Source organism: Dromiciops gliroides, chromosome 2, assembly GCF_019393635.1.
Source record: "Dromiciops gliroides isolate mDroGli1 chromosome 2, mDroGli1.pri, whole genome shotgun sequence".
In the NCBI taxonomy this organism is placed as follows: domain Eukaryota; kingdom Metazoa; phylum Chordata; class Mammalia; order Microbiotheria; family Microbiotheriidae; genus Dromiciops; species Dromiciops gliroides.
Window position 1 is genome coordinate 327,750,802 of NC_057862.1, and position 26,269 is coordinate 327,777,070.

At 41.5% G+C, this 26,269-nt stretch overlaps 1 protein-coding gene across 1 annotated transcript; it reads left to right on the plus strand.

Moving 5' to 3' along the window:
* The first annotated feature begins 2,456 nt into the window (after nt 1–2,456).
* NIPAL4 (NIPA like domain containing 4) lies at nt 2,457–26,010 on the plus strand. The gene is made up of 6 exons (XM_043980728.1): nt 2,457–2,493; nt 19,794–20,030; nt 20,673–20,729; nt 23,046–23,136; nt 24,026–24,186; nt 25,385–26,010. The coding sequence occupies exons 1-6, from the start codon at nt 2,457–2,459 to the stop codon at nt 26,008–26,010; spliced, it is 1,209 nt and encodes a 402-aa protein (XP_043836663.1).
* The last annotated feature ends 259 nt before the right edge of the window (nt 26,011–26,269 follow it).

Consider the following 26,269-nt stretch of genomic DNA (forward strand, 5'->3'; position numbering starts at 1 on the left):
GAGTCTAGAAACCTGAGTTCAAGTCCTGACTCTATTGGCCCACAAACAAATCATTTAATCTCCTCTGCATTTGAGCTGCCTCCTCTGTATAGTGAAGTGGATTGACTAGGCATTCCATCTCCTTCATTCTTGCCTGGGATGATCTTCTTCCTCATCTCTGCCTCTGAAGCCTTAGCTCTGTTCAAGCATCAGCTACTATATAAGGTCTTTCCTTGATCCCTCCAAGTGCTATGATCCTCTTTCTCCCCCACCCCATTACTTTGTATTTATTTTATATATGTTTATACTTATATGCACATACATATTCCTATTTATTTTTCTTTGCACTTGTCCCTTAGGAGTATGTAAGCTATGCATTTTTGTCTTTGTATCATCAGTACCTAGCACATAGTAGGCACTTTTAGTGCCTACTTTAGTAAAGCACTTTAGTGCCTACTTTAATAAAGCCCTTTAAGTGTCTGAGCACTTAATACATGCTTCTTGAATGAAATTGAATTACTCCTTCCAGTCAGAAAATTCTACAATTCTGATTCAAATGTTTGGGGCATTCCTAATAACCAAAAATATCCTTAATGGAGTTGGTGTTTAATGAATCAGTCTCTGGAAAGATATGGGTATAGCACTTTGAAAGTTGGCTGGTCTGACTCTTTAAAGGGACAATCCCAACTCTGAGCTGAGTAGAGCCTGGACAAACAACAGTGTGGTCTGTTGTTCTCCATTGGGGAGGACAATACTAAGGTCTACTCTGCCATCCTAACAGGGACATTGTTGACGGAGAAAAGGGCATTGTGGTCAAATGGAGAAAACGAGCTGGCCACTTCAATGGGGCGAATTGTGTCTGGAGTCATAGAATCCTAGAATGCCCGAGCTGGACTTTAGAGATAATTTAAACCAACCCCCTCACTTTACAGTTGAGGAAACTGAGGTCTATACATACAGAAGTAACGACTTACCCAAGATCACACAACAAATTAGGGACAGATCCAGGCCTCCTGACTCTTTTGACTCCACTTCATGGACCTGGATGCTATTTAAATCTAAAATCAGAAACCCAAGATCCAAGTAAGGCTAGAATCAAAGATCATGAGACAGTGTGGTATAGTGGATAGAGTGCTTTGGTCTGGAATTCCTACACTGAATCACAAAAACTTGTTTTTAAACCCTGCCTCCCATACTTACTAGCTGGGTGCCCCTGGGCAAGTCACTCAAACTCTTTGAGTCTTTTCCTCATTAGTAAAACAGAGATGGGGAAGGGTTGTGGAAAGGATAAAAAGATAAAATGTGTAAAAATCTAAGTAAAACTTGAAAGCACTTTATCAGTGTTAGTTATTATCAAGAAAAGGGACTCATCTAATTGAATTCAACCATTCTAAGTGCCCTACTGCCTTCCAAGAACTGGTTAGAGGTTCTTTTTGCCCTAATCTGCTTGCACAAATGATGGCTCCAACCACAAAAATCAGAGATGGTCCGAACTGGACAGGACCAAAGAAATCACATATTACAATCCCCTCTTTTTACTTTATGAAACACGCTCTGATAAGTGCAATGGCTTGACCCAGATAGCTTCTGTCAGACCCGGGACTGGGGACCCAGGTATCTCTTCTTTCTGCGGCCATCACCACGTCCCTCCTCTACTTAACAAGCTTATTTTCACTTGATTCAACCCAAGACATAGTAAGTCTTTCCAGTTTCTCTGGCAGTTAGGGCTGAGACGCTTTCTTTAATTTTATTAACTGGACGGCTACCCAAACGTAAATTGGTAGACTTGTACGACCTCATCCCAGTTCTGCCAGTGGCAAAGCAGAACTTTTAAAAGAAAGGAGACACTTGCCTCAAAGTAGTGAGCTAAGAGTCGCCACACAGAAAGAACCAAGGCAGAAAGAAGTTGAAGGAATGAATAGGTGATTAAGCTGATCCCGGCTCCAGGGGAGGAAAAGATGAGTCACACTTCCAGCTAGCCTACTTTTCGGGGACAATTCCTGATTCTGAAGAATCGCTTGCTTATTAATTTAAGTTTTTTACAAAGTTATACCAAAGTAATGAAAGGTCCCATTTGGCGATGCCAGCAAAGTGCAACGCTTAGATGGGATTCCTGAAGTTAATTCCCACTGGACCTCCCTCCTAGGAAGATTCCTCTCCCTCTCGATCCCCACCCTTCCCAAGAGGATCCTCCCTGTAGTCGGGACCCAGTCCCCTTCCCGCCCCGCCCAGCCTCGCTGCCACTCCCCACCCAGTCCCTGGGCCCGTGTCGGGCGCTGTCACTCACCAAGAAGGAGTCACGCACTGGTTACTTCTCTCAAGCCTAGAACCACGGGTGCGAGCCGCGCCGGGCCGGGCCGGGCCGGGCCGGGACCGCGCGCCGCCTCCACTGCCGCCAGAGCCGGGGCAGTCGCTGCTCCCGCGCCCCCGGCCCCGCACGCGGAGCCGGAGCGGGTGCCCGGAGCCGCACCTGCCCCATGGAGACGCTGGGGAGCAACAGCAGCTGTGCGAACGGTGAGCCCGGGATCTGGTCCAGGGAAGGGGGCGAAGGGCTGGGGAGTTCCGGGTGCTGGATCTGAGGGTCCTGCGGGTGGGGGGGACTGTGGGAGAAGGAGGGATTTAAAGAGGGGTTAAAAGCTCTTTCCACCTTAACGCGCATCACACTCGCATTTCCCCCAGCCAGGCTTTCTTAGAATCTGGACCAAGGAGCCTTACAGATTATGAGTGCAGGCAACCCAGTCAGTAAGTAGCTTGGAAAGAACGAACGCTGGGGTCGTGTCTGGCCACCGGGGTGCGACTCCTAGATTCTAGGATTTCGATTATCAGTCAGTCAATAAGCCTTCATTAACCCCTTCCTATGGAAGCTGGAGGAGCGAAGAGAGGCCCAACCAGGGTTCCTGCCCTCAAGGAGCTGACATTCTAACGAGGGAGACAACATGCAAACAGCTCTGCACACACGAGATGTATTCAGTGCAAATGGAAGCTCATCTCAGAGGGAAGGAAGGCAACAGAAACAGGCTCTGCTAGAGAGGCTTCCTGCAGAAGGTTAGATACTCGTATTGATAGAAGCCAGGCAAGCCAAGAGGCAAAGGTGAGGAGGCAAAGCATTCCAGGCATAGGGCACAGCTAATGAAAGACATGGAGTTAGGAGATGGGATTGTCCTTTATGAAAAAGAGCAAGTAGACCAGTATCACTGAGTCATATAGTGTGCATCATGGAGGGAAGACTAGAAAGGTAGGGAGGGGTCAGATCATTGTGAAGGGCTTTAAAAACTAAAGGGAAGGGGCATCTAGGTGGTGCAGTGGATAGAGCACCAGCCCATGGAGTCAGGAGGACCTGAGTTCAAATCTGGCCTCAGACACTTGACACTTACTAGCTGTGTGACCCTGGGCAAGTCACTTAATCCCAATTGCCTCACCAAAAAAAAAAAAAAAAAACCTAAAGGGAGGAGTTTATATCTGACCCTGAAGGTAACAAGGATATCCCTGGAGTTTCATGTGTTGGGAGTGACATGGTTAGGCCTTGGAGGTCACATAGTTCAAGCCCTTCATTTCACAGCATGAGGAAATGGAAGCTTAGAGAAGGGTAAGCAACTTTCCCATGGTCAGACAGGACTCAACTTGCATCAGAGAGATGATTTGAATCCAGTTCTTACTCCAGAATCAGTGTTCCTTCCACAGTACTGTGCTGTTGGTGGCAGAGCTAGAACAGGTCTCCTGAATCATAGATCAGTTCTACGTCTGTTGTACTTAAAGAACCCTTTCTACTCAACATGAAAAAGCAGTTGCCTTTTAAATGTCTTTTCTCTTAAAGATCAATTTTTCCAGATTCCCAGCCCAGTCCTTGCCTAGGATTATAAAGGTATCTCTGTGATTCATAGGATCATAGGATAATATATTTAAAGATTACATCATATACCCCTTTGTCCTCATCATACACTTAGATGTTTAAAAATAAGATTTTTTAGAATTAAAGTTTTTATTAATATTTTGTTTCTCATATCACCATAGTATCTATTGCATATATCCCTTTCCTTACAGCTCCCTGAGAAGGGATCCCATATGACAGATTTTTTTTAAGAAAGGGAAAAAAAACATTCAGCACAACTGATTAGTATATTAAAAGGTCTGAAAACATGTTCAGGGTATAACACCTGTGGACCTCTCACTTCCATGAACCTCCATGAAGGGGTATATTGGGGATTTCTTCTCATATCCTTTTATTCAAGGCTCACTTGATTTTTAGAATTTTGTTACATTTACTTTGAATTTTTTGATGTGCTGTTGTTCCTTGCACTTACATTGTTGTAGTCACTGTGTATGTGGTTTTCTTGACTGCTTACTTTACTCTGCATCAGTTCATATAGATCTTACTATGCTTCTCTGTATTCATCACACACATCATTTCTTACAGTGCACTAATATTCCATTGCATTCATGTAACACAGTTTGGTTAGCCATTCCCCAATGGATGGGCATCTAATTTGTTTCTATTTCTTAGTTATCACAAAAAGTGCTGCTATAAATATTTGGGAGTATATGGGGACTTTTTTTTTTTCTTTTTGATGGTGTCCTTGAAGTATAAGCCCAGTAACAGATTCTGTGGCTCAGAGGGTATAGGCATTCTAATCACTTTATTTGCATAATTCCAAATAGCTTTCCAAAATGGTTGTACTGTTTCACAGCTCCAGAAATGATGTATTAATGCACCTAACTTCCCATAACCCCTCGAACATTGACTTTGGTCATTTTTGCTAATATTCTGGGTGCATACACTTAGATTTACAGTTTAAAAGGGACTTTAGTAGTCATGTAATTCAATCCCCTCATTATTACAGATGAGGAAACTGAGACCCAAAGAAAGTAAGTGACCTGCCCAAGTGACAGAACCGAGGTCTTCTAACTCCAAATATAGCTCTTTCCATTGCATCATAACTAGAAAGTCATCTGGACATATGCGTTAACCCAGAATTTGGATGCCAGCTTTAATTCCTCCACAGGAATGTGGTATGCTGATTTCCTTCATACTTCTTTGGTTTCATTGGGGCCAGAAAAGAGTACTTCCTAATTATAGAATCTCAAAGCTTGGAAGGAGCCTTTGAGCTCATCTAGTCGAGTGGTGTCAAACTCCAAGAGAAGCCACTAATACATAGAGAAGGATTCCTATGGGCCACGTAGTGACTTAATTTTAAAATGTAGGGGCAGCTAGGTGGCTCAGTGGATAAAGCACCGGCCCTGGATTCAGGAGGACGTGAGTTCAAATTCGGCCTCAGACACTTGACACTTACCAGCTTTGTGACCCTGGGCAAGTCACTTAACCCTCATTGCTCCCCCACACACACGCACGCAGAAAAAGGTAATAGTATCTATATTTTATTGTATTTCTATTTTTTTGTAAAGTATTTCCCAGGAACATTTTGGACAATCAATCAGTATAAGTTTATTATTTACTCTGGGCCAGGCACTGTGCTAAGCACTGGGGATACAAAAAAGGCAAAAGACCATCCCTGCTCTCAAGGAGCTTACAATCTAATGAGGACAGTGTGTAGCTCACATGTTTAACAGTTCTGATCTAGTCCAAAGCCTCAGTTTTTAGAGAAGGAAACCGAAAACTTCTTGGAATTTCATTTTATTTTGTCTTTAGCCCTCTCCCAGGTCTTTTGTTTTTATGAGAGAACCAGTTCAAATGAATAATCTTAAATGAATGAAAAAACATTTATAATGTGCCAGGCTCTTTGCTGAGTGTTTTAGAAACAAACACAAGGCAGTCTTGACCCTCAGAGAGCTTAAATTCTAATAGATCACTCAGGCTCCAAGGATTTCTTCTTTACAAAGCTTCTTAAAGAAACAGAATTACTGATCAGGCTTAGACACCTCCTAATGCTAGGAGATCCCATTCCACAAGAGACCTATGGATTGGTAACACAGGTGGGAAAGTTCTAAGATGGCTATGAATCCCAGGTCTGGTAACCTTGGTTTCTGGGCTTGCTTCCCTCAGCCCTCTCTCCCCCTTAGGCTCTTGATCACTTCCTCTACTCGGGGAACTCCCCAGATTTCTATCTCTTGGAAGGATGGGGTGAGAGTAAGCAACACAGAGCTGGTTTGATGAGAGACAGAGACTGGAACTGACACAGAGAGTTTGGGAAGGGAGCCAGCCTAGGACTCAGAAAGACCTGAATGCAAGTACTACATGAGATATTTCCTGACTGTGTGACCCTGGTCAGGTCACTTAATCTTCCAGTGCCTCCAAGCAACATTAAGAGCAGTTAAATTTGGTAAAGGAAGTTTGAGGGGGTTTCTTGGCACCAATGAAACCACAGATTTGGACCAAAACAAACTAAATGTTTCAGGTAGGGGTTGGACGAGATGACCTCAAATACTACTGAAGAGGAAAAGCATGATATCTTAGAAAAAAACACTGGACTAGGCATTAGAAGGCCTATGTTCATGTACTAGATCCACCATGAAAAATGATGAAAGCTTACATTTGTCGACTGAACTTAAGGTTTTCAAGTCTTTTCCATATGTTAGCTCACTTGATCCATACAAAAACCCTTAGAGATAAATATTATTATAAATAATATCTCTACAAGAGAAAACTGAAGCACAGAGAGATGACACAATTTGCCTTAGAGGTTATATGTAAAGTAAGTGCTGAACCAGATTCAAACTCAGGTCTTCTGATGTCACATTTATGTTGCTAGGTGACACAGTGGATAGAATGCCAGGCCTGGATTCTGGAAGCTGTGTGACCCTGGGCAAGTCACTTAACCCTGTTTGCCTCAGTTTCCTCATCTGTAAAATGAGCTGAAGAAGTAAATGACAAACCACTGCAGTATCCTTGCCAAGAAAACCCCAAATGGGGTCACAATCAGACATGTCTGGACAACAAATTCATGATAACAATTGAAATTTATCTAGAATTTTATGGTTTTCAAAGGGATTTATGTACATCTTTTTATATATAAGTCCCCACAACCCTGTGAGGTTAGGTAATGGGAGTGTTATTACCTCATTTTATAGATGAAGAAATGTAGGCTCAGATGATTCAGTGATTTGCCCAAGGCCAAATAGCTGGTAAATAGCAATGATTCCAGCCCAGTCATTTTTGCTTCCAGTTTCCACCTCTCTGGGCCTTTCTTCTCAGCCAAATGGTGATTAGACTAGATGAGCTCTACTGTTCTTCCCCACTGGCGTTTTAGGTTCTTAAGTCCATTCCAGCTCAAAAATTGTGATTCTATGATTCTATAAATGTCTACCTTGCCACCAAAATGGCAACTCAACTTCACATGGAGGAAAACAATGGAGCCATGATTCCCATTCCCCACCTTAAGGGGTTCCTACCAAGTAATCTTCTGGCTCTTGACTGATACTGGAGTTTGGGTCCTTGGAAGAATTGGCCTGAAGATGTCATTTGGTATGGGATTTGGCTTGAAATTCCTAGAGTTTTCTTGGGATTCTAAGAACTTGATCTAGACTTAATGTCCTCAGAGACAGAATCAGTCTTAGCAGCCTTTAGAGGGAATAGGAGAGCGTGGGCAGGGGAATATCCCAATTGCCAAAAAGTTTGCCTTTTGGAACCTTGTGCATTATGGGACATTGGCTTGAGGCAGGTCTCTTTTACCCTGAATACCTTCAACTTAATACAGTCAAAATGGATCGAGATCTTGCATTCAGAGTGACCTAAGTGAATACTAGCCTAACCCTGAGAGTCCTAGAATCTCAGAATTGGAAGGGACCTCAGTGACCATCCAGGTCCCCTTCTCATTGGTGCAAGAATTCTCTCTTTAGCATTACCAACAAGTGGTAATCTAACTTCAGTTTGAACACCTCCAGTTACAGGGAACCCACTACCCCCAAAGGCACCTTGATCCATGTTTATACAGCTCCAATTGCTAGAAAGTTCTTATATCAAACCAAAAATCCATCTCCCATCAACCATCACCCACCACCCTCAGCTGTGCCAAGCTGAATACATGGATCGCATGTTCTCTTTCTTCCCAGAAGTCTTTCCTTGTTCCTATATGAATGATTGTCTGGCATCTATCCTATCCATCCATCCCTGTCCTTCTACACCTACCCAGCCTCATCCTCTTATCTTTTCCTGTTCCATAAAATTCCTATCCATCCATGTCTTCTGAAATCCATCCCCATCTCATTACATGACTCTACAAACTGACCTCTATCATCATTCCTCTAGAGCATTATAGCATTGGACTTGAGAGTCAGAAAGACCTGAGTTTGAATCCTGCCTCATTTACTTGCTATCTGTGATTCTGGTGAAGTCACAACTTTTCTTAGCCTCAGTTTCCTCATTTGTAAAATGTGTACTGTAGCATTACCCCATATGGTTGTTGTGGGAACCAAATTAAATAATATGTGTAAAGTGCTTTGCAAACCTTGAAATATGATATGAATGTTAGTTATTGTTATTATTAAATCCGTCCTTATCTCCCTGTATGTTCATGTGCCCCAAATGTCCATCTTCTTTATGTTTGTTCCCTGAAATCCATCTTCCTTCCCCTGTCTGTACAAATCCCTCTATTTACCCTCATCATTCTGTACCTGCTCCTTAATATCCATCATCATTCTACCATATCTATATCCGGAGAGCTTGTATCTGTCCTCCATCTTCCATTCTCACTGTCATCCATCCCCCAACATTCATCCTCATTCCCTTACCTCTATCTCTCCCCTATATTCCCTCTCATCCCTCCATTTATCCCTCTCTCCGATGTCCATATTTGTCTCTTTCCTATCCATGTCCAACCATATCCAACTTAATCTCCTATCTGTTCCATCAGTATTGGTCTTTCCACCTCCATCCTCATCTCTGTCCCTGTCATTCAATAGAGTTTACTGCTCTGCCTGTGTTATTGTCCCAATATCTATCCTCATTCACCATCCATTCTTGTTTCTTGACATCCATCCTTATCTTCCAGTTCTTTGAGGATATCCATCCTCATTTCCCTCACTGAACCCATTGACCAACACCTATCCTATGCCCTAGAAAAGGAATTCCTGGCCAGGGTGGGAGGTTGGAATGTAGAACTTGTAAAGTCCCCTCCAAATCTGCAGGTTAAAATCAAGGCCTAGGAAACTTTCAATTCTGTGAGGACATCTGATTATTTAGGATGGGAGCTAGCTGTCTACAAATTAGCTGAAACATGAGGGTGGGGGTGTTATTGATTATTCAGACCTGAGATTTCATCTTTTCAGAAGATTCCTTGCAAGGAAAAAACCTCTACCAATCAAGATCATGAAGTATTTTGCAATAGTCCTAGAAAGTTGTTTTGGGCACCAAGTCCTTAAGTTACTTGCCCAAGCTAATATGGCCAGTATTAATCATGGGCAGGATTTGAACCCAGATCATGCTGATTCTAAGATTAGCCTTCTATTTGCTGAACCACAATTCTGGGATGTGGTAGTAGAATGAAACCAGGATAAGAGGAAACAGTTTATAGAGGCAGCTGGTAACACAGTGGATAGAGTTTTGGGTCTTGAGTCAAGAAGATCTGAGTTCAAATGTGGCCTCAGATACTAGCCATGTGACCCTGTATAAGTCATTTAATCTCTGATCATGTCAGTTTTATCATATGTAAAATAGGATAATAATAGCATTTACCTAACAGGATTGTTGTGAAGATCAAATGTGATATTATTTGTAAAGTGCTTAGCACAGTAGCTGGTATGTAGTAGGTGCTATATAAATGCTTATTTCCTTTCCTTCCCCTTTTATGATGACCATACTGCTAGACTATGACATTGCTCTGATTTCTTCCCCTTTCATCAACTCCAAACATGAATGGTATCATAAAAAGGGTTTATTGGTGTCCCATAGTAAATACTGTTTCTCTCCCCCATCCACTTGTCTTGTTCTCCAAGCTCCCATTATATTTATTCCTCTTTTTTTCTCTATCTCAGACTGGGCTTTGACCTACTGCTAAACATTTCACTAGGGGCAGCAGTAGATAGAGCACTGGCCCTGGAGTCTGGAGGACCTGAGTTCAAATCCAACCTCAGACTACTAGCTGTATGACACCAGGCAAGTCACTTAACCAAATTCCCTCCAAAAACAAAACAAAATCTCACCATCACAACTTCATAGGCATAAATTCAACCATGAGCCCCAAACCAATTCTTCCTTATGGGAAAATCTTCTCTGGTTTTCTGGCTTGGCTTCATTGGAAAGTCAGGAAGAGTAATGGCCAGCTCACTCATTTACAGAATCCTGGAACCTCAGAGTTCAACTGGACTTTCTAGGCCATCCAGATCAGCCCATTCCTGGGCAGAAATATCCTGAGCTCTACAGTATCTCTAACAATTGGCCAAACCCTCATGTGACAGCCTCCAGTGACAGCAACTCATTCTCCTTTAGGATGGTGCTAGTTCTTATTACTAAGCCAACATTCATATAGAATTTTAAGGTTTGCAAATAATCTTACATATATTATCTCGTTTATCTTCATAACAATCCTGGGAAGTAGGTGCTAGTATTATACCCACTTTTAAAATAAGGAAACTGAGGCAGATAGAGGTTAAATGATTTACCCAGGGTCACACAGCTAGTAAGTGATTAGAAACTTCTTCCTTATATCCATTTGATATCTGCTTCTCTGTCTTAGACATGCACTCTGGGGCTTTGCAGAACACAGAGATCCCTCTTCCACATGACAGATATCTGAAGACCACTATTATTCCCCACTCTGGGTTAAATATCCTCATTTCCTTCAACCAATCAGTTTACAGTCTGGGTTCTAGTGCCCTACCATACTGGTCACCCTCTTGAATATACTTCATTTGTTAATGTCCCTCCTAAGAGATGGTCATAAGAACTTTTTTTAAAAACTGGGTCTCTTGTGGGGTAGCTAGGTGGCGCAGTAGATAAAGCACCAGCCCTGGATTCAGGAGTACCTGAGTTCAAATCCAGCCTCAGACACTTGACACTTAACTAGCTGTGTGACCCTGGGCAAGTCACTTAATAAACAAACAAATAGATAGATAGATAGATGGACAAACAAACAAACAAATAAATAAACTGGGTTTCTCTATCATATCACAGCTGGAAGTATCTAATCCAGCGCTGGCACCTTAACTTGCTCTGTTTCTGAACTGGACCAGTCAGAAGTCAGGCCTCCTTAGGCAGTAGATTCTTACTACTATGGGTGCTGGACTTAGTACAGATATACAGTTGGCTTTGGCCCATCTGCAGCTCAGAACTCTTGAGCTCAATTTATGAACCTCCACCTTCTTGTGTTCCTGGACCATCAGTTAGTCAACTAGCATTTATTAAGGACTTGCTATGTGACAGACACCGTGCTAAGCACTGAGGATATAAAAGAATGGGGAAGAGGAAAAAAATCCCATTTCCAAGGAGCTCACAGTCTAATGGGGGTGGCAACATGCAAATCTCTGTGCAAACAAGATATAGAATAAGTTGGGAGAAATCTTAGGGAGAAGGCACTATGATTATGGAAGCCTGGGAAGGCTTTAACCGTGACTTGAAGAGAGACAGGGAAGCCAGGAGGTGAAGATGCTGAAGGAGAGAGTTCTAGGCATGGAGAGCAATCAATGAAAATGCCGGGAGTTGGGAGAACAAGAAACAGCAAGGAGGTCAGTGTCACTGAATCCCAGAATACTTGGAGTAGGGGTGTGGGTGAGAGTTGGGTGAGTACAGTGTAAGTATTGTAGGAAGATGCAAGGTTATGAAGGGCTTTAAAAACCCAAGAGAGAGGGGGCAGCTAGGTGGCGCAGTGGATAAAGCACCAGTCCTGGATTCAGGAGGACCTGAGTTTGAATCCGGCCTCAGACACTTGACACTTACTAGCTGTGTGACCCTGGGCAAGTCACTTAACCCCCGTTGTACGACAAAACAACAACAACAACAAAAACCCCAAGAGAGGACTTGATATCTGATCCTGGAGGTAATAGGGAACTACTGGAGTTTATTGAATAGCAGGGGTTTTATGGTCAGACCTATATTTCAGGAAGATTAATTTGACAGCTGAATGGAAGATGGATTAGAATGGGGTGAAACTTGGGGACAAGGAAAGCAACCAGAGAAGGCTATTAGAATAGTCCATGACCATCATAGGTGATGAGGGCCTGCCCCAGGGTTGTTGCAATGTCAGAGAAGAGAAAGGAGCATAAAAGAGAAGTACTACTATGATAGAAATGGAAGAACTTGACAGCTGATTAGATACTTAATAAACAGAATATTCCAGATATGTTCTGACCTGGCCAGAGTATAGCAGGTCACTTGTGGATTTAAGATAGGCATTGGATGGAAACTATTGGAGGTATTGTGAGAAGGAATCTTTGTTAGGTATGGCTTGAATTAAATGGTTTCTAAAACTCTTTCAGAGGGCAGCTAGGTGGCACAGTGGATAGAGTGCCAGGCTTAGAGTCAGAAAGATTCATCTCCCCAAGTTCAAATCTGGCCTCAGACACTTAATAGCTGTGTGACCCAGGGCAAGTCACTTAACCTCGTTTGCCTCTCAGTTTCCTCATCTGTAAAATGAGCTGCAGAAGGAAATGGCAAACCACACCTGTATCTCTACCAAGAAATTCCAAATGCAGTCACAAAGAGCTGGACATGACTATAAACGACTGAACAACATTTCCCCTAGTTTACCTAGTCCCAGAATTGCTTTCCTAAATAAAAAAAAAAAAGAGTAACAATATAATTGACTCACCATCATTCAATTATCCTGTCTAAAGAACAGTTATGTCCCCTCCTGGATCTTCCTTTTGCCCCTAGCATAGCTTTTTAAAAAACCTTTTTATTATCCCTAGAATTTATCATTGGCTTTAATACCTTTTGAGCTTCAACATTCTCAATGCTTTTCTCACAGGACCATCGCCTTTCTTTTTTTATTTCCCTTTGGTTATCTGCTCTTGCTTTCATTTCATGTATATATCCCGTAAAAATCTTAGTTCATTTGTGAATTCCCTGTGTATCCACATTGGCCACTTTAGATAGTTTCCCTTTTTTTCTTCTTCCTTAGAAATCATTTGTGTTTCTGTCATCATAAAGTCATTATTAATAACATTCTATTACTCTTGTGCCAACATCCCCTGTAAGATTTTAGGCCATAAGATACTAGAGACTTTTTCTATAAACTCTTTCACATCAGCAACTCTCCCCATCCCTCTAATCCAGGTGATACCCTACTCTTCCCTCCTTATCTATCACAAACTACTAAAGAACATGGGCTCATAGATATATTGCTGGAAGGTGCCTTTGAGGCCAACTAACATCCCCATTATAAAGATGAGAAAACTGAGGCCTAGAGAGGTTAAGTGACTGCCCTAATGTCACATAGTTAGTAAGCATCTGAGATATGATTGGAACCTAGCTCTTCTTGACTCCAAGTCCAGCATTCCACAATGTAATAGATGCCTCTTCATTTATTTCTACTGTGGCAACATTCTTCCTTATTGATCAAGTCCATTCTAAATCCCTGATCTGATCTTATTGGCCAGAATCAGATCCCAAAAAATTGCTTCCCTCATTGTTTCCTGCACCTTTTAATGAATTAAATTATCTGAATATATCATCACCACCATCATGCAATCCACCTCTAGGATCAAATATAAAATCCTCTGTTTGGCATTCAAAGCCCTTCTCAATCTGGCTCCCTCCTATTTTTCCAGTCTTCTTACTCTTACATATCCTCCAACATACTCTGGGGTCCAATAACACTGGCCTCCTTGCTGTTCCTTGCACATAACACTCCAGTTCCCAATTTTGGGCATTTTCACTAACTGTTCCCCATGGCTGGAACACACTCTACTCTCCCTCCTCATCTCCCCTTCCTGGCCCCCCTGCTTTCTTTCAAACTCCAACTAAAAACCCATCTTTTTTGATAAGCTTTTCCTGATCCACCATAATGCTAGTGCCTTTCCTCTGTTCATTATTTCCAATTTAACCTGTATGTAGTTTGTTTGTACATAGTTGTTTACACATCATCTCCCCCATTAGATTATGAGCTCCTTGAGAGCAGGGCTCTTGTTTTGCTTTCTTTATATCCCCAGCACTTAACACAGTGCCTGGTAAATGGTAGGTGCTTACTAAGTGCTAACTGACTAACTGACATTATTAAAAGAAGTCAAGAATTCATGACATGCTCTGCTTTCAGTAAAGAGATTACCCCAGAACTCCAGCAGATGGTGGAAGTCTTTCCCCTCATCCCACCTCCAATTGCTACTATATCATACCTCCTTGTGAAGTCTATAATCTGTTATCCATTTCCTCCAGGCTAGCTAAGCTATAGTAGATTCCCACCACGCACTTCCTCCATCCATTAATTGTCACAGAACTGATTTCCAACATGCTTTCCCCCTCCATTCTATGTATTTCCTCACGCAAATATATTTGCTATGATATGTAATGCTACCTCACTGCCTCTTTGACCTAATCTGTTATTTTGCAACAAGATATGCCCTTCCATAGTCATATTCTAGTCATGAGTTCCATCCCACCAAATATCAGTGGCATCCATAATGTTGAACTTAACTCCTTGCATTGGCTGTTAATTCAATTCATCTTGTTTACATTGTACACTTTGCACATGTGTCAAAAGGACCAACCTAAAATCTTGGGACTTGGAATTTCCTTCTTCTGTAATCTTAGTTTTCTAGAGAGGTTGTGCTTAATATCGGACCATTGAAAATACAATCCATTTTAAAAGTTTATGGGAATAATAATATTTTAGAGGTGGAGGAGTACTTGGAAATTTTTAACTTAGTATTCTCATTTGACAGAAGAGGAAGCTGAGACCCAGGAAACAGAAATTAATTGCTTAAGCTAATTAAGGCTAAGGCCAGTACTAGAATTTGGGTCTCCCTTATTATCAGTCTAGTGCTCTTGCCATTATATCCTGCTTCTTACACATAACTATAATTAATAAAAGGCACCATGTGATTACTGCCCAATAAGAGGTACAAAGTCCTATAGGCTTGCAATCGAGTCAAGGAGAAGAAGCTATATCTTTTTCCTTTGAGGTAGTGGTCATGGAGGACAATCCAATCTTTCTATTACTATGTTCCTTAGTGAACCCATGCTGTCTTTTAGTGATCATTTTTTCCCTTTCTGAGGCTTCCCAGAAAGTCTTTTAAATAATATATTCTAGATTTGGAAGATCAACATCATGATCCCTTATTTGAAAATTTTGAAATCAAGGGGGTGAAGCCAAGATGGCAGAGAAAAGGCAATGACTCACCTATGCTCTCCTCAAAATCCCTCCAAATACTTTTAATTCCTGGACAATTCCTGGAGCAGCAGAACCCACAAAAGGACAGGGTAAAATAATTTTCCAGCCAAAGATAACTTAGAAGGTTTGTTGTTCCAGCCTGAGAGTGGAGCGCAGTCCAGCACAGGTCACACCAACACAGACTAGGTCCTAGCAAACCAGGAGCAGGCTTTGGGAGCCATTGAATCAGCCAAGGTAACAGCTGATTCCATAGTGCTTAGCCCACAGAGAGTAAGGGGGTCAAGAAACTGGTAAGAAGGAGATTACAGAGGGATCTTTGTTAGCACTGAGGCAGGATTCTGTTGCTTTGCCTGTATTCAGTTCCAGGTTGCAGTCCTGGGTGGTGGTGGTGGTGGTGGGAAGGCAAGGAGGAGCACTAGCACCTCAGAGTTTGAGGCTGCAGTGAATCAGGGACCCTCCTCACAGGTTCAGGGCAAAAAAGAGTGCTTGTGGTCACTCACAGTACAGAGCACAGGCCAGGAGAGTAGTAAACATACCTCTCCTTAGATCATACTACCTTGGAAGAACTGAAAACTTACAGGTCCCTAGAAGTATCTCTGAAAATAGCTGTATGAAACCCCTGACTCTGGGGACAGTGCACCATCCACCCTGAAAGCAGAGCCATAATTTAACAAAGAGTTAAAGTCAAGAACTAGGCTAAGGAAATAATCAAACAACAGAAAAATTCTGACCCTAGAAAGTCACTCTGGTGACAAGGAAGATCAAACACACCCTCAGAAGAAGATAACAAATTCAAAATTCCTGCATCCAAAGCCTCCAAGAAAAATATGAATTGGTCTCAGACCATGGAAAAGCTCAAAATGGATTTTGAAAATCAAATAAGAAAGGTAGAGGAAAAATTGGGCAGAGAAATGAGAGTGATGCAAAAAAAAAAACCATGAAAAAACAGTCAACAACTTGGTAAAGGAGACACAAAAATTCACTGAAGGAAAAAGTCCTTGAAATAGAATTGAACAAGGGAAAAGGAAGTACAAAAGCTCACTGAAGAAAAATAACTCCTTAAAAATTAGAATTAAGCAAATGGAAGCTAATGAGTTTATGAGAAATCAGAAAACAATAAAACAAAAACAAAAGAATGAAAAAATAGAAGACAATATAAAATATCTCATTGGAAAAACAATTGACCTGGAAAATAAATCCAGGAGAGATCATTTAGAAATTATTGGACTACCTAAAAGCCATGTTCAAAAAAGAGCCTCAGCATTATCTTTCAAGAAATTTTCAAGGAAAACTGCCATATATTCTAGAACCAGAGGGTAAAATAGAAAATGAAAGAAACTAATGATCACCTCCTGAAAGAGATCCCAAAATGAAAACTCCCAGGAATATTATAACCAAACTTCAGACCTCACAGGTCAAGGAGAAAATATTGCAAGCAGCCTGAAAGAAACAATTCAAGTATCATGGAGCCACAGTCAGGATCACACAAGATTTAGCAATTTCTACATTAAAGGATCAGGAGGCTTTGGAATATGATATTCCAGAAGGCAAAGGAACTGAGATTACATCCAAGAATCACCTACCCAGAAAAACTGAGCATAATCCTTCAGGAGGAAAATGGCTATTCAGTGAAAGAGAGGATTTTCAGGAATTCCTGATGAAAACAACAGAACTGAAAAGAAAATTTGACTTTTGCAGCAGTTAGGTGGTGCAGTGAATAAAGCACCAACCCTGGATTCAGGGTTCAAATCTGACCTCAGACACTTGACACTTACTAGCTGTGTGACCCTGGGCAAGTCATTTAATTCTCATTGTCCCACCCCCAAAAATGGATATTTAAAATTGTTTTGACATGTACTTGGGGAAAAATAAAAGATTAAATTTTTTTAAAAAGAAAGTTTTGAAATCTTTGTTTTCATTTTTGAAAATCAGACATTTGTCAATAAGCTGGTGAATAACTGAGCAGACTAATCTCATTATTCTTTTTAATAGTTTATCATTTTTGTTTTTCAACTAGCAAGTATTATTTATTAACCTGTCTCTCCCAATCCCCTCATTGAACAAATTGAAAAAGAAAAAAATTATTCTTCAACGCATCCTAAGTAATTCAGCAAAACAAATTCCCGCATTAACCATTTCCAACGTCCAAACCATTCTCCATTTAGTTGTCAGTGATCTTCCTAAAGTGTTCCTCCAGTGAGCTCCTCTTACCACAGCACCATGGTTTATTGAGTACATGCATACTCAGTAAACTCCAGTGGTTCCCTATTACCTCCAGAATCAAATATAAAATCCTCTGTTTGGTTTTTAAAGCCCTTCATAACCTTGTCTCTTCCTACCTTCCCAGACTTCTTACACCACACTTCTCCAGATCGGAATCCAGTAACACTGGTCTCCTTGCTGTTCCTTGCACACAATACTCCAAATCCTGACTCAGAGCATTTTCACAGGTTGCCCCCCCCCCATGCCTGAAACGCTCTTCTTCCTCATCTCTGCCTCCTGACTTCCCTGGTTTCTAAGTTTAAAATCCTACCTTCTATAGGAAGCCCTTTCCAGTGCCTTCTCTCTGCTGATTATTGACAATTTTTCCTCTTTATATCTTGTCAGTACTGTTAATTTGTGACCTCCTCAAGAGCAGGGACTACTTTTGCCTTTATTTTTATCCCCAGTGTTAGCTCAGTATCTGGTACATAGTAGGCACTTAAGAAATGTTTTTTGACTCACTGACTGACACAATTCCAAAGTACTTTCCAGAGTGACAGGCCCATTCCCCACCAACAGTTCCTTAGTGTGCCTGCTTTTATGTGGTCCCTCTAATGTTTGTCATTTTCTCATTGCTCATCTTTGCCAATCTGATGTGTATGAGATAGAAATTTAGGTTTGCTTTAATTTCTAATTAAATTTAATTTAAATTTAATTTAATTTCTCCAGTGATTGTGGAACTTTATTTATTTATTTAATTTATTTAGTTTTCAACATTTGTTTAGATAAGATTTCCAATTTCCAATTTTTCTCCCTCCCTCCCCTCCCTCCTCCCTCCCCTAGACAGCAGGTAATTTGATATGTTATATATATATATGATATAGGTTATATACATATAACCTATATATATATATACACACATATACATACATATATATAATAACATTAAACATATTTCTGCATTAGTCATGTTATAAGAGAAGAATCAGAGCAAAAAGGAAAAACCTCAAAAAAGAAAAACAACAGCACCAAAAACAAAAGAAATACTATGGTCCACTCAGCATCCATATTCCACAGTTCCTTCTTTTTTTTCTGGATTTGGAGAGCCTTTTCCATCATGAATCCTTTGGAACTTTCTTGTACTGTTGGATGGGTGAGAAGAATCTAGTCTATCATAGTTGATCAACACATAATGTTGATGATACTGTGTATAATGTTCTTCTGGTTCTGCTCATCTCGATTGTGGAACATTTTTCATTTGGCTATTGATAACTTTCATTTCTTCCTTTGAAAAGTACCGATTTCCATCCTTTCACCATTTATCCATTGGGGAATAATACTAAGAGATCTTATAAATTTGAATCAATTACTTATATAGCTTGAGTAAGAGACCTTTATCAGAGAAACTAGCTGTAGAGATTTTATATACCAGTTACCCATTTCTCTTTTAATTTTAACTGCATTAGATATAATCAAAATGGTTTACTTTATCTCCTATGATCTTCTCCATCATTGGTTAGATTATGAACTCCTTCCTTACCCATAGACCTGAAAGGTAATTTCTTCCTTACTTATCTAGTTTGCTTATGATGGACCCATTTTGAATTTATCTATATCTATATGTCTATATAGTGTGAAGTGTGGACCTAGTCCTAATTTCTATGAGATTGCTGTCCAGTTTTCTCAATTTTTATCAAATGAGTCCTTACTTGCAGTGATCTAGGATCTTTGGGTTTATCAAACTCCATGCTCTTACTGTGTTTGTTTCTGTAAATTGTGTGACTAATCTGTTCTACCGATCAACTTATTTTTTTTGTTTTGTTTTGTTTTGTTTTGTTTTTGTGGGGCAATGGGGGTTAAGCGACTTGCCCAGGGTCACACAGCTAGTAAGTGTCAAGTGTCTGAGGCTGGATTTGAACTCAGGTACTCCTGAATCCATGACCAGTGCTTTATCCACTGTGCCACCTAGCTGCCCCACCCTCCCCATCAACTTATTTTTAACCAGCACCAAATTGTTTAAACAATTACTGCTTTGCAGTACACTTTGAGATCTGATACTGATGGGCTTAATCCCAATATTCTTCTTCTTCTTCTTCTTCTTCTTCTTCTTCTTCTTCTTCTTCTTCTTCTTCTTCTTCTTCTTCTTCTTCTTCTTCTTCTTCTTCTTCTTCTATTTGGAGAGGCAATTGGGGTTAAGTGAGTTGCCCAGGGTCACACAGCTAGTAAGTGTCAAGTGTCTGAGGCCGGATTTGAACTCAGGTGCTCCCGAATCCAGGGCCAGTACTCTATCTACTCTGCCACCTAGCTGCCCCTCCCAACATTCTTAAAGACCATGGACATGTAGGCAATTTCAAAGTAATATTTTCTCTCTCTCTCTCTCTCTAAATATCCATGTAGGTTCCCTGATCACCCTGTATTGCTCCTCCCAACAAGTCCTGTGCCAGATTGTCAATGACTTTGAACCTGACAACTCAAACGTCACCTTGAGCAATTGGCAAGAGAGGGTCAGGAAGAACTATGGCTTCTTCATTGGCGTGGGCCTGGCCATCTTCTCCAGCTTCCTCATTGGCAGCAGTGTCATCCTTAAGAAGAAGGGCCTCATTCGGCTGGTAGACAAGGGTGCCACTCGAGCTGGTAAGACTACTGCTTAGGGGGAAAGGATGGGGAGCTGGAACATTGAATCAGGAAAGACATTCATTCCAACCAGTTGTGTAGGCAGCTTAAGAATTGGGCCTCAGGTCTTGCCAAGAAGCTAGTTATTTCAGTTGAACAAAACTTCTACAAAGTAAACCAGCAGCCAGGCCTTGAGCATAGCTTCCAGGGTCAAATCTTCTTGTCTTATGGCAATGTAACATCCATAACACTGCGAGTTAGTGAGACAGATAGCTTGTTACTGTTTTACTTTTCTTCTCTCCAGAAAATACCCAAAGAGCAGGTTAAACCCTATGCCACCAGGAAAATGCCCATTTTCCCTGCAGGAGAAGTTATCTTAAATGAAGACTTTGGTGTGGTAAAGGTGACATTTCAAGTCTAGATTCATAGTATTTTTTTTTTCAAGGCAGGGTAACTTTCCTGGATTAAGTCCAGTTTTTACAGTTTTGTTTCAGAAGCTTTTAATATTTCTGTTTTGGTGGTTGGGGTAGAAGACCCTCTACAACAAAAATGATAATTATATTTATTTAATCAGACCTCCTCTTGAAGAATCAATTCTGGAAGCCTTACATGTTCCCCCTCTTCTATTGAGTACTAACCTTATTTTTTCCTTTCCTTTCCTAGTGGATGGAGGTTTCGGCTACCTCAAGGATAAAATGTGGTGGGCTGGATTTCTCACCAGTAAGTAGGGTAATTTGTATGTCTAATCATGGAAAGGCAGTGATGGGAAGAGTGGAGGGACCAATTTCCTTCCTGTTACATCTAGATGCAACAAACTAGAATCCTTGGGGAATCATTTTGCATCTGTTTTTGGTTATCATTTTCCCTAGATAAATTTCTTGCCAACAAAACTTTGATAAGTTTGGATTGCATGAAAAATCTTCTATCCCATAACAAACTACTACCCCATCGATTGGAGAGTTACTCATGTTTGAGTGTTTGATCTGGAAGGGTGATTAGAATACAAAACACAGAAACTTGAAGGAACCTCAGAACACATAGACAGAATGCTAGAGTTGGAAGAGACTTTTGAAGGTCATCTAATTCAATCACCTGTAGTCATTCCAAAGGCCATCTTCCTACACAACACTGTGACAGTAAAAGAGCAAAACTGGAATTTCTTAAGATCTTTCTATGCTATTAATAGGCTTATCATTATCTCTTCGTAGGACAGAGTTAAATAAACCTAAACTTCCAAACAATACACATCTCTTTTGTTTTCCCTGCTTCCAACCCCCTCTTTCTGTTTCTAAATTCTTATCCTTCACATAGGTAGCCAAGAAAAGTCAAATCAGGTCAACCACCATTTATTAAGTGTCTACTATGTGCTAGGCACTATGCTAAGCATGGGTTTTGTTTTTTTTAAAAAAAGGCTAAAAAGGATCCTGCACTCAGCTCACAGTGTGTACAAAATATACATTTATATGTATATGTGGATATATTTTGTGATGTTTAAAATCTAATGTGGGGCAATGAGGGTTAAGTGACTTGTCCAGGGTCACACAGCTAGTAAGTGTCAAGTGTCTGATGCTGGATTTGAACTCAAGCCCTCCTGAATCCAGGGCCGGTGCTTTATCCACTGCACCACCTAGCTGCCCCTTTCCTTATTTGTAAAATAGGGATAATACTGCTCTCGCTCTTGCTCTCCTCCTCCCATCTTTCCTCTCTCTTACCCCCTCTCCCTCTTATCTTCTCTATCTCCTTTCTCTCTCTCTTTGCCTTTCCTCTCTCCCTTTCCTAACTTTCATCTCTCCTTTCTCACCTTCTCTGTCTCACTCTTTTTCCTCTCTCTCTCTCTCTCTTTCTCCCTCCCTCTCTCTCCCTCTTCTATTCATTCCTTTTTCTCCCTCATACCTTCTCCCTATTTATCTCCTTATCTTCTCTTTTTTTCTCTCTTCCCCTCTCTCCCTCTTATCTCTCTTTTCCTCTCCCCCTCTCCCCCTTTCCTACCATTCCTCTCTCTCCCTCTTATCTTTTCTGTCTTCCTCTCTATCCCTCTTTTCTTCTCTCTTTCCCTCTTTCTCTCCCCCCTCTCCCTCTTATACCTATTTTCTCTCTCTTTCCCCCTCCCTCTCTTCCTCTCCTATCTTTCCTCTCTCTCCCTTTTTCTCTCTTTCCTCTTCTCTTCTCTTCTCTTCTCTTCTCTTCTCTTCTCTTCTCTTCTCTTCTCTTCTCTTCTCTTCTCTTCTCTTCTCTTCTCTTCTCTTTTCTCTCTCTCTCTCTCTCTCTCTCTCTCTCTCTCTCTCTCATAGGACTATGAAGAAAGTTCTTTGTAGATTGTAAAGCACTATAGAAATATGAGCAATTATTACCAGTTCTCAAGGGAAGATGTCTTCTTAGAGAAGCAAAGACCTTGGGGATTGAGATATGCAAAGATCACTCACTGGCTTTGTAGCTAGAGGTCTTGGGTTTTAATCCCAGTTCTGCCACTTACTGCCTGTATGATGTTGGCTTAATGACTTCTCTTCTCTAGGAGCAAGTTTCTTGTTCTGGGAAATGAGGAACTTGGACAAGCTGACCTCTAAGTTTTCTTCCAGCTCTAAGTCTGTGGACAACTGTGGTTTCTCACCCTCTTTAGAGCTTACCTGATAAAGGTGTTGTGATGACAGAGGATTCCTTGAAGCCTAGGGAAATGACCTTTATGCAGAGTCTTTCCTAAATATAGGCAGCACACAGGACCTCAGTCAGATTTCTTCCAGTGCTTTCCTATGAACTTTTGCTTTGAGATGCAATCTGTATCTTACTCAATCAACAAGTATGTATTACATGCTCACAAGGTACCAGGCACTGTGCTAAATGCTACAAAGGTGTAAATGCAGCACCGGCCTCAAGAAGATCCCATTCTGATGACAAAGATAGACAACATGCAAACAGCTATATCCATACAAGTTACACAGAATGGAGCCTTTTTGAAGCAGATGGGGTAATAGGAAACATTTTCGATTTCAGTGGCTTCATTAATGTATTATTTCTGCTTTCCCCACTTCTTATTTATAGTGGGTCTAGGTGAGGCTGCTAACTTTGGGGCCTACATATTTGCTCCTGCGACAGTTGTCACTCCGCTTGGAGCCCTGAGCGTGCTCATCAGGTGATTAATAAATACCTTGCTAGTTTGTTTGCTCTTTTCCTTCTTGTGGCTCATTATTACATGCATTTGGATGAGACTTTTCCAGAATCCCTAAGTAAGGCTGAATAGACTTTACATGCCAACAATGTGCCTTAGCCTCAGTTTCCCCTGAAAAGGTGCTGTTTAACCCTCTACAACAGAGAATAGCCGAAAGAACCTTGGTTTGGGAGTCTTGGGACACGGGTCCAAATCACATCCCTGCTGCTTCCTGTCTGGACAACAATGAAAAGGTCATTTGCCTCTCTGGGCCTTAGCTTCCCCCCTTGTAAAATTAAGATATTAGACTAGATCACATTTGTTTGTGTCTTAAATCCCTTTGGCACTGATGAAGCCTATGGATCCCTTCCCAGAACATTGTTTATAGATAATTGAGGGAAATCATCCATTTCAGTTAGAGGTTAGTGAAAATAAAGATGTAAACTTTTTCTCATCCAAGTTCATGGACCCCCTGAAATCTATCCAGGGACTCCCAGGAACTCCTGGATTAGTTTCCAGCCCCAGATTCTCTACTCCTAATTTAGTCTTGGCAAGTAAATTTTAAAACCTATCAGCTGACATAAATAGTGCACTCAGTCAACGTTTGCTAAATATCACTGTTTGCAAGCCTACCTTCATGGGTGGAAGTAACAGTGATTGTAAAAGAAATGGAACCAGCATGCTTTTCTAATCCCCAGCATCAGTAATTACTGTTCAAGTTCTGATTTCTAAAAAAGGATTGCTGGTTTGAAAGAGTTTCCCTTTGGGAAGACTAGGTCTATTCCTCATATTTCCCATATTTCAATGCCTCCTCACGGGCAATAGATGCCCTAAGCTACATTCTGACACCTTCCTCTCCCCTGTCTCTGTGTAGTGCTATGTTATCATCTTACTTTCTGGGAGAGCGACTAAACCTGTTGGGCAAGTTGGGCTGCATGATCTCTATAGCAGGCAGTTCGGTGATGGTGATCCATGCCCCTGAAGAAGAGAAGATCAAGTCAATGAATGAAATGGCTTCAAAGCTGAAGGACACAGGTGAGGGTAACCATTGTTGTTGTTGTTTGTTCATTCAGTTATATCTGACACTTCATGAGCTAGTATAGGGTTTTCTTGACCGAGTGACTGGAATGGTTTGTCATTTTCTTCTCCAGCTCCTTTTACAAGGGAGGAAAATGAGGCAAATAGTATTAAGTGACTTGTCCAGGGTCACACAGATAGTGTCTGAGGCTAAATTTGAACTCCGGTCTTCCTGACTTCCAAGCTAATGCTCTATCCACTGCACTACCTACCTGCCTCTGAGGGTAACCAGTTGCTCTAAAACTGGGAAATGCTGAGGGATATAAGGCATAGTTGTTCTGATTTTGTTTTGCTTATTTGGTGTGCTCATTTCTGGACCACTGGAGGTAGGCTTGTGAAAGAAATTTACTTGGTGGGTACTTGTTACTGTAAGTCTGTTTCTGTGTGTGAGTGTGGGGGTGGAGAGGGGTTGGAGGAAGAATTGGCCAATGAGGGCTCAGTCCTGGGATTACATGTTTGTTTGGGGAGTCTACTTTGGGGCTTTCATAATGAAGCTCCTTGCTTTCTACTTCACAGCATGTGAAGTTATCCTGTGACTCTTATCTGGTCCACTGACCACATGGGGAAGAAACAGACTTCTGATTGGCTACTGAGCCAGAACTGGGTTTACATTCAAAAGACAATAACCAGCCAAAGTGAGATCCCTCTGCTTTCTTTTCCTGGCTGCATTTCAGTGAGAAGGCCAGGGCTGCTGTAAGTCTCAGCCTGGGTAGAGAGTGAGAATTAGCCCTAGAAGCAGAGTGGAACGCAGGCTCACCAAACATCTATGTGTTCCAAGGACTGAGCCTTCATTGCCTAGTGCTCCCCACCATGCCCCAGTCCGTTTGCAAGACCCGTTTAAAAGCATCTTTGGTTGGGAGTGGCTAGATAGCACAGTGGATAAAGCACCAACCCTGGATTCAGGAGGACCTAAGCTCAAATCCAGCCTCAGACACTTCACACTTACTAGCCGCATGACCCTGGGCAAGTCACTTAACCCTCATTGCCCTGCAACAAATGAATGAATGAATGAATGAATGAATGAATGAATGAATGAATGAATGAACGAATGAATGAATGAATGAATGAATGTAAGCATCCTTGGTTAGTGAGACACTTGGTGTGTTTTCCCAAGATCTAGTGCTGAGATTCAAGCTGTTTCCCTTCCCTCCTGCAGGCTTCATCGTGTTTGCTGTGCTCCTAGTGGTGAGCTCTCTTATCCTCATGTTCATCATTGCCCCACGCTATGGGCAGAAGAACATCCTCATTTATATCATCATCTGCTCTTTGATGGGGTCCTTCTCTGTGTGTGCTGTCAAAGGCATGGGGATTGCCATTAAGGGCTTCTTCCAGGGACAGCCAGTTCTCCGGCACCCTCTCACATATTGCCTTGGGTTGATCCTGGCGACTTCAATTCCCATACAGGTCAACTTCCTCAACAGGGCTCTGGATATCTTCAACACATCCTTAGTGTTCCCCATCTACTACGTGGCCTTCACCACTATGGTCATCACTTCCTCTATCATCCTCTTCAAAGAGTGGAACAGCATGTCAATTGTGGACATCCTGGGCACCATCTCAGGTTTCATTACGATTATCCTGGGGGTGTTCTTGCTCCATGCTTTTAAGGACCTTGATGTTACCTGGGCAAGCCTTCCCCATACCCACAAAAACCCAGTCCCCCCTCCCACCCCTGAGCCCACAATCATCAAGCTGGAAGACAAAAGTGTCCTTGTGGACAACATAGAACTGCCCACATCCTCGCCTGAGCAGAAACCCAAAGTCTTCACAATCCAAACCTAAAGCTTTTAATTGATATATGAGAGGATACATTCTATTAGCCCATCTAACCCTGGAACAATCTAGTGATACAAATATTATGTCAAGAGGCAGGATGCCCTTTTTTTCCTAACAGTGTGGCTTTATACCTCATTAATTTTTCCAGGAGAAAGTAATTTCCAGTTTAATAGGGCCTGGTCCCATCCTGACCTCCTGGAAACACAAAGACTCAATGGCCATACTGCGTGGTTTGTATTGGTGCACTATCTATCCCTCCTTTCCC

Excerpts from the sequence above, each read along its gene's own strand:
- NIPAL4 (XM_043980728.1), top strand. The coding sequence starts at position 2,457 with ATGGAGACGCTGGGGAGCAACAGCAGCTGTGCGAACG. Across the intron at positions 20,031-20,672 it reads CAAGGGTGCCACTCGAGCTG|TGGATGGAGGTTTCGGCTAC; the intron begins GTAAGACTACTG and ends TTCCTTTCCTAG. Across the intron at positions 20,730-23,045 it reads GTGGGCTGGATTTCTCACCA|TGGGTCTAGGTGAGGCTGCT; the intron begins GTAAGTAGGGTA and ends TCTTATTTATAG.